The sequence below is a fragment of the Mastomys coucha genome, unplaced genomic scaffold (assembly GCF_008632895.1).
Source record: "Mastomys coucha isolate ucsf_1 unplaced genomic scaffold, UCSF_Mcou_1 pScaffold15, whole genome shotgun sequence".
Taxonomy (NCBI): domain Eukaryota; kingdom Metazoa; phylum Chordata; class Mammalia; order Rodentia; family Muridae; genus Mastomys; species Mastomys coucha.
This window is the reverse complement of record NW_022196897.1, coordinates 112,506,204-112,515,014: the sequence shown is the minus strand read 5'-3', so window position 1 is coordinate 112,515,014 and position 8,811 is coordinate 112,506,204. Positions and strand designations below refer to the sequence as shown.

At 43.5% G+C, this 8,811-nt stretch overlaps 1 protein-coding gene across 2 annotated transcripts in view; it reads left to right on the top strand.

The window, feature by feature from the left end:
• The first annotated feature begins 7,942 nt into the window (after positions 1 to 7,942).
• Sppl2a (signal peptide peptidase like 2A) overlaps positions 7,943 to 8,811 on the top strand; it is a 41,092-nt gene continuing 40,223 nt past the window's right edge. Inside the window, exon 1 of one of the 2 annotated variants that reach the window (XM_031371790.1) lies at positions 7,943 to 8,420. In XM_031371790.1, coding sequence (XP_031227650.1) covers positions 8,355 to 8,420 — 66 coding nt within the window. In that variant the 5' untranslated portion in view covers positions 7,943 to 8,354. The remainder of the gene's footprint in view (positions 8,421 to 8,811) is intronic. The other variant, XM_031371791.1, reaches the window with a different exon arrangement.

Sequence of the window (8,811 nt, the reverse complement as noted above, 5' to 3'; positions counted from 1 at the left end):
AATAATGTTACTTATTTTTATGAACGGGTGATATGGATCTTAGTTAAAGGAGCACTGAGCACATGTCTCATCCACTTCAAGTGTAATTGGAACTCTTATGTGAATTGCACTGAGAGTCAAAGCTGAGTCGACCCTAAGCAAGCAGCTGTTCACTGAGTGTTAGTAAAACAGAGCAGAAGTGTCACAGGTGGTAAATTACTGTACAAAAATTATACTTAAAAGTATCTTCATTGGGGGGGGGGGGGCTGGAGAGATGGCTCAGTGGTTAAGAGCACTGACTGCTCTTCCAAAGGTCCTGAGTTTAAATCCCAGCAACCACATGGTGGCTCATAACCATCCGTAATGAGATCTGACACCCTCTTCTGGAGTGTCTGAAGACAGCTACAGTGTACTTACATATAATAAATAAATATGTAAGTCAAAAAAAGTTCCAAAAAAAAAAAAAAAGACTATCTTCATTCAGCTGGTCATGGTGGCACTTTAGCCCCAGCACTTGGGAGGCAGAGACAGACTTATTTCTGAGTTTGAGCCCAGCCTGGTCTACAGAGTGAGTTCCAGGACAGCCAGGGTTATACAGAGAAACCCTGTCTCGAACCCCCCCCCCCAAAAAAAGTATCTTCATTCAGCTGGTCATGGTGGCACTTTAATCCCAGCACTTGGGGAGGCAGATGTAGAGATATCTTTGTGAGTTCCAGCCAGCCTAATCTACAGAGTGAGTTCCAGGACAGCCAGGGCTGAGTGGAGAAAACCTGTCTCGAAAACAAAATTTATAAAAAGGTATCTTCATTCTTCAAAAGGCACTTGACTATCTTTACTTGCTTTGAATGATAGCTTATTAATTTGGAAGTTCCTATCAATATATAAGTAGTTTTAGAAGCCTGGAGTAGTCCTTTTTTTTTGGTTTTTCGAGACAGGGTTTCTCTGTGTTGCCTTGGCTGTGGAATTCACTCTGTAGACCAGGCTGGCCTCCAACTCAGAAATCCACCTGCCTCTGCTTCCCAAGTGCTGGCATTAAAGGCGTGCGCCACCACTGCCCGGCTAGTTTTGGTTTTTCGAGACCTGACTCAGGCAACAGGGAACCAAGAACCAACAGACACAAGATACATACCCAGAAAATTTGGGGTTGGTTGGCAGTATGCTCTGATAGAGATAAGCCAACTGCTGGGAAACTTGGGTGTTTATCCTATAGAGCTGAAGTAGATGCGAGTTACCTAACCTCCCTAGTGGGTCTCTGTCAGGGAGCAGTCTGAGCTGCAGGCATCTCCTGGGAGGAAGCTTTGGTTGCTACTTCGTATACATCCTGTCCAATTCTGTGCTACCAGATATTTGATTATTATAGATAGAAAACTGAATTGTTAGCAAAACCTGAAAGCCTAGATGCTGCAGTTGTCAGATGCAGTTAGGTGTGTCCTGGAGAGAGTCGGTTTGGGTGTGCCTCTAAAAGCCTCCATAGATAAGAATGCTAAAGAATGGAAAGTTCCTGCCTATTTTAAGGCAAGTTGCTTGGGAGAGATCTTGTGGTCTTTGCACTAGGAGCCCAGGCAAAGTGAGGTGGATGGCCTTGAGCTACTGTTCTGTACTTTCTGTGAATTGGTTTAGCTCCTACTGAGTTGTCTTGGACAGTCCCGCCCCCATGGTTGTAACAGGGTTCAGCCTGTCAAGGATGTAAGGAAGGAGCTTTTTTTTTTTTTTTGGTTTTCGAAACAGGGTTTTTCTGGATAGCCCTGGCTGTCCTGGAACTCACTCTGTAGCCCAGGCTGGCCTCGAACTCAGAAATTTGCCTGCCTCTGGCTCCCAAGTGCTGGGATTAAAAGCATGCACAACCACTGCCTGGCTGAGAGCTCACTCTTTTGAACTGGAAGAACCTTATGGAAGGAACTCCAGATAAGAGATAGGGATCCTCTTTTGGGCTTGTAGGAACAACAGAGAAGTGGCTGGCAGGACACAGCAAAACAGTATTCTAGGAAAGAGAGCTAAAAAGCTCTCTTGGGCTCTTTTAGGAAGCTCAAGAGAAATGTAGACTAGCTCAGTAGATGACACAGAAAGAAAGAGACCTAGCAATTTACTGGCAGAATTAGTCATGTAAATAGATATTTTGTATATAGCTAAGAAAATAAAATTACATCACTGAGCTAGCAGGTTTTTATTTCATCTCCTGCCTCCCATGTCTTTATTGCTATAAATATTAGTTAAAAGGATAAATGTTACACATCTGTGCTCAGATCAGGGAGGGTCTTGCAATTCCCTTGACTCTGAGGCACTGGAAACTGTAACATGGGTATGCTCATGCCAACTCTACACGCTGATTTGGGACTTTCTCCACTCTCCACACTCATATGCGTAATATAAATGGAAAATTATCTTAAAAAATAAGAGTAATGATTTACCTCACAAAATTGGTTTAAATGTATGAAACCAGTTAACATATAAAGATTCTTAACCAAAAAAGCAGTGAACACAAGCTTAAATAAAAACAAGAAAAAACCAGCCAGGCATTGGGCTTGTGGCTGTAATCCAGCTCAGGAAGCCAAGCATCCTGACCGGCATCCTGAATGGCTTTAAGTTCCAGCCTAAGCCAGGCTACAGAGTGAGTCCCTGATTCAAAAACCAAAATAAAACAAAAAACAACTGGTAAGACTTTGTTAAGCATTTCATGGCTTTGCATTCATTAAGTGGCCTCATTTATCTACTGGGAATGTATTTCAACTGGTAGAGTTCTTGCCCAGCATGAATGAAACCCTAGTTAGATCCTAAGCAGGACATAAAACCTGGCGAGGTGGCTCCCTCTGGCCAGAAATCTCAGTACTCAAGAGACAGAGGAGGGAGGATCATAAGTTCAAGGTTATTTCTGGCTTCATAACAAGTTGGAAAACAGCTTGAGATATATAATACTATACCTTAACTCTGGCAGGGAGGGGAGTTCCTTTGTTAAAAGTGTAAAGATTCCTAAGCAAAGACTGGAGAGATGTCTCAGTGGTTAAGCGTTAGATTCCTGTTTTGGGACACCCACAACTAAGTGCTTGTAACTCCAGCCCTAGGGGATGTGACACCTTTTTCTGGCTTTCCTGGACACACACACAAATGGCATACAATGATATAATCATATACATACACATACACAAAAAAACTTACACAACAAACCCAACCAAACAACCAACCAAAGATTCCTAGGCAGGGGTGACCAAATCCCGAATCTATCCAATAGCCTTGGATACCCTGCTACTTTGCCTTTCCCATGATTCATGAGAAGCATCTTGCTTCTTTCTGTCTGTTGAATGCTTCCTTTTGGATTCTTTGTGACTGACTAACTATTCCACCCTACCTCTAATGGAGGAAGCGCCTACTATTTCATTGATATAATTCCCAAGAGAAAAAGATAACTCTGTCCAGGGAGCAATGAGTCTGTGTGAGCAAGACAACTGAGCTCACAGTGACAAGAGCACTGTTGGCAGCTTGTTGTCATGTCTGGTCATGCCTGTGAACCAAGAAGTATCCGAGTCATGTGCTCAGCTCAGGGAGAGTTTATGTCTCACAGACAAGTGTCAGAGAGGAAAGTAGTTGACCAAAGCCAGACAAGCTCTGCCACAAAGGAGTGCTGGGAAGCTCTGAGTTGCTATTTCACCAGGCAGCAAGATAATGACTGGGTCTGAGTGCTAAGTAATCACTGAAACCATCATGCTTGGCTTTGTCTCATGAAAGTTGTATTCAGCGATGAAGACACACACGCATAAACAACCCCAACACAGGCACCATAGTGCAACGGGGAGATTCAGCAACTCCATGTCTGGGCATCTAACCAAGTTGAAATCAGTGTATCAAAGGGATGTTTGGACTCCCATTTTCACTGAAGCATTATTCTCAATAGCTAGCCAAGAACTGGAAACAACCAAAATATCTCTAACAACATAGGCATGAATTTTCTGGATAGGACTCCAGTAAAATAGGAAATAATCTGAAGAATTGACTAAAGGGATTACAGGAATTTAAGAAACAGCTACTAGTGGGTAGTCAGCCTATACTATAGGCCCAAGAGACTGTGGAAAAAAAATTGCCAACTGTACATCACATAGAGAATTAATATCCAGGATATATAAAGAACTGTAAAAATTAAATACCAAGAAGCCAGATTATACAATGAATGGCTAGAAGCAAGCAGTCCAGGCAGGTGGTGGCTCAAGCCTTTAATCCCAGTTTTTGGGAGGCAGAGGAGAGGCGGGTGGATCTCTGTGAGTTCAAGGCCAGCTTTGTCCACAGGATAGCCAGGACACAGAGAAACCCTGTCTCAAACTACCAACCCCCCTAAAACAAACAAACAAAAAAGAAAGAGGAGGAGGAGGAGGAGGAGGAAGAGGAAGAGGAGGAGGAGGAGGAGGAGGAGGAAGAGGAGGAGAAGAAAAGAAGAAGAAGAAGAAGAAGAAGAAGAAGAAGAAGAAGAAGAAGAAGAAGAAGAAGAAGAAGAAGAAGAAGAAGCAAACACTCCAACTGATACTTGAAAGTGTTGTGAACATGCCAAAACTTCTTTGAGATTCTTTCAGCCAGCATGTGCCTTTAATTCCAGCACTCAGGAGGTAGACCCTTGTGAATTCAAAGCTAGTCTGGTGTTCCAGGACAGCCAGAGCTACAGAATGAGACTCTGTCTCAGAGATTCTGTTTCATCCCAGTCAGATGGCTGCCATCAAGAAAACAAACAATAACAAATTCTGGGGGTTGGAGAAGAGGATTCATTATTCATTATTCATTTTGGGTAGGGATATAAATTTGTATAACCATCATTAAAGTTAGGGGTGATGTTACTCAAAAACTGAAAGTGGGTCTATCATACTGTCTAGGTATACCACACTGGGGTATATGCCCAAGGGAGTCTAAGTTAACATACACTAACAGCCAGGAAATGCTCACCAAAGGAAAAACAGATAAAGAATATATGATGCATATACACAATGGAATTTTTTACATTATAAAATCATACACTTGCTGGCAAATGGATGCAATTGGAGATCATTATATTAAGTTAAATAAGCTAGAGCCAGAAAGACAAACACTGAATGTTTTCTCTCATATTTGGAACCTGTATTTAAAATTATTCATATGTATTCATATTATACACACTTTTAAAAAAAGACTTATTTATTATTATATGTAAGTACACTGTAACTGTCTTCAGACACCCCAGAAGAGGGCGTCAGATCTCATTACGGATGGTTGTGGTTGCTGGGATTTGAACTCAGGACCTACAGAAGAGCAGCAGTGCTCTTAACCACTAGCAATCTCTCCAGCCCCCATTATACACACTCATGTATTATGTATATAGATGAACAAAAAGAGACAAAATGCATATAAAAATTAATGAATTTTGAAATATGATACACACAATAGAATTGATTCAGCCTTTACAAAAGAGGAAATTCTACCATTGACCTCATGGATGAACATAGAAGACATTACAAGTGCTTCCTCTTATAGATATTGCCATCTCAACCCTAGGCATTGATGACCAGGCCTTCAATCACATGAGCCTTTCAGGGACAAATTACATCCAACTACAGCAGGTTGCTTATAGTTTGGGACCATCACAGGGCCACTTAGATCGTCTTCACAAACATTTGCTTTCATTTCTCTTGTGTACATAACTAGAAAAGGAATGGGTGTGTTGTACGGTATACAAGAAACGCCCGTTTGTGAAACTGGTTGCACTACTTTATATCTCCACCAGAATTCTGGCTCCTCCACATCCCAACAGATGTTTGGTGACATAATTTTCATTCCATCCATTCTTGTAGGTACATGGTACTTGTGCATTCCTTTTTCAGTTTTTGGTCTTTTTATTGAATAAGAAGAGTTCTTTATATATATCTGTATGCACAAATACATATAAACACACATATATATGTATATAGATATAGATGTTTTATGATTGTCTTCTCCCGATCTACAGTGGTCTTCATTCCTTTAAGAATATCTTCCAGGGGATGGAGAAGTGGCTCAGTGGTTAAGAGCACTGGCTGTTCTTCAGGAGATAGACCTGGGTTCAATACCCAGCATCCACATTGGTGCTGATACTTACCTATAACTCCAGTTCTGGGGTCTGGTGCCCTCTTCTGATCTCTGTAGACACCTGGACACACATTGTAGACATAAGCTCAGGTAGGTGTCTGTGAAGTACACACACAAATAAATACTTTTTTTTTTAAAGAATATCTTCCAAAAAACAGGTTTTTATTTTGGTGAAGTCAATTTATTGATTTTATTGTTGTATAGTTTTCCCTTTTAGTGTCCTATTCTAGGAATCTTCATCCAACAAAAAGATCTTAAGAGTCTTTACAAATGTTTCCCTGAGACAACTTAGGAGGTCAGGTCTTATATTTAGGAGTAAGATCTATTTGAGCTAAACTGAGATAACAGTATGAGGTCTCTGGCAAATTGAGGGCCCATTCTCTGATTCACTAGGTTTGGATGGTGATGCTGAAACTGCAGAGTCAGGGGCTGTAGTCCAGGCCCACCCTCTGAAACACTAAATAATGAAAACTTTCAAGCTTGACTGCATATTAAACCTGGAAATGTTTTTAAAATCCAGATATATTGTTCTCATCTAGATGAGCAAGTATCTAGGATCCCAGTGGAAAGGGGAGACTAGCTCAAACATCAGTGTCCTAGAAGGTTTCTAAAAGTGGCTGAGAGTAAATACAACAATGCCGTGACAGGCAGTTTCTGCCTGGGGAGCTCCTTAGGGCTGGTAGGGTTACAAATAGATTGAAACTGAGCCACAAGGGGAAGCCAGGGAACAGACAACTACAGAAACAACCCAATGCAGAACTGTGGGAGTTGCTTCCTTCAGGAATTCCCCCACGAAGATGCAGACAACTACAGAAACAACAAATGCAGAACTGTGGGAGTGCTTCCTTCAGGAATTCCCCCACGAAGACACAGATGATGAAGTCTCAAGTTCCAAGCTTTGCCATCCATTTCACTCTGCCTCTTCTCACTCTCCATGTCTCCTAACTTCAGCCAAGGTCCAGTTCTGTATGTAGTTCTGTAGTTGCCTCCCTTGGCTTTCAGACTAAAATTTTCTTCCTGGAAATGGATTCCCTCTTTGCCTAGCTGAAATTAACTTACACAGAATTTAATAGTCAGTTATACTCGGCTAGGGCTGGTGTTTTCTTTTTTCTTCCTGGCACCCTATTTTTACCCCCCTTCCATCCTTGTGGAGCTCCTTGTGAAAGGTCGCTTTGTAACAGTGTTTGCTCACACATCTGTAGTCCTCGCTATGTCCCTCCCTTAGGGTAACAGGAACACTCTCCTATTCAGTATTTGGTAATAAATAGTCATCCAACAAATATTTGACAACCTAGTATACACTGGATATTTTATGTGTAAGGACACAGCAGTCAAGAAAGCAAAGCAGAATGTGAGATACATAGATGAGTATAAGAAAAGGGGGGAGGGGGAATCAGGCATCGTGGCTTATGCCTTTAGTCTCAGCGCTTGGGAGATAGACATTGGCAGATCTCTGAGTTCTAGGCCATGATCTACATAGTGAGTTCAGAGTACTAGTCAAGGATATGTCTCAAAAAAAAAACCAAAAAAACAACCCAAACAAACAAACAACAAGAACAACCAAAAAAGCCGGGCAGTGGTGGTGCATGCCTTTAATCCCAGCACTTGGGAGGTAGAGGCCTCTGAGGCCAGCCTGGTCTACAGAGTGAGTTCCAGGAGAGCTATACAGAGAAACCCTGTAAAAAAACCAAAAAAAAAAAGAAAAGAAAAGAAAAAAAAAGAAAAAACAACAAAAAAAGCAAAAGTTATGAAGATTACAAATAAATAAGTCATACTATCAAAGTTGACTGAGAGGTACTTTAGATTAAGTGTACTAGGAAACTCTCTTAAGGGAGGAAGTGTTAAGCTGATAAGGGAACACCAAGAGTATATTCCCCAGAGACTGCCCGCCTAGAGGGTCTGTGGATCTTAACGCTTGGGAAAGTAGAGGACAGAGAAGACAGGGGTGAGATGACGTAAACTTTGCAGCAGAGGAAGTTTTGATTCGTGCCCCAAGTGTGGAGAGGGGACTGGTCCAGTTTATGTCTTTACGAAGGTCGCCCCGAGACTACGTGGCAGAAGCCTGAAAGGAAACTGAAACCCGAAGCTCCGGTGGCTTGGAATGGGCGGCGGCCGCAGAGAGCTGGAACCGAACGAGAACCCAGGATTTACGCAGCTAAAAAGGCTCTGCCAGGAGCTGACAGTCCCCACAGAGTCCCAGCCCAGCGCTCCGCGGGAGGGACCGGAAGAGGAAGTCGGGGCTGCACTCCAGCGGTCCGGGTGCCGCCAGCGCAGCCTGCGCCTAGCTGCCCGCCCGTGGGATGGGGCTGCTGCACTCGCTGCACGCTCCCGCGGCTGCCCTGCTCTGGAGCTGCCTGCTAGGACTGGTGAGAGCCGCACTCCGCTCCCCTCCCCTCCCCTCCGCTTTTCCCTCCCCTTCCTTCCTCGTCGTCCCCTCCCCCCACAACCCTTCCTCTCCCTCTTCCCCCTCCCGATTTCCCTCATCCCTCCTCCTTCCCTTCCTCCCCCTTTCCTCTCCTTCCACCCCAGCTTCCCATTCTCCCACCCATTTTGCCCCGGCCTTAACTGCCTTCATCCATGAGTCCCAGCATTCCTTACCCGCCCCCAGCCCCCGAAATCCTGTGAAATGCCCAACCCCTGGAAGAAACCCGCGGGGCGGGGGTAGGAGTGGGCGGTGCGGGTGGGGAGCTTCCTCCTTCTAGGGCCTGGAGCCCTCTCTGTAATTTTTCACCGAGCTGGCTTGTTTTCTTCTGAATT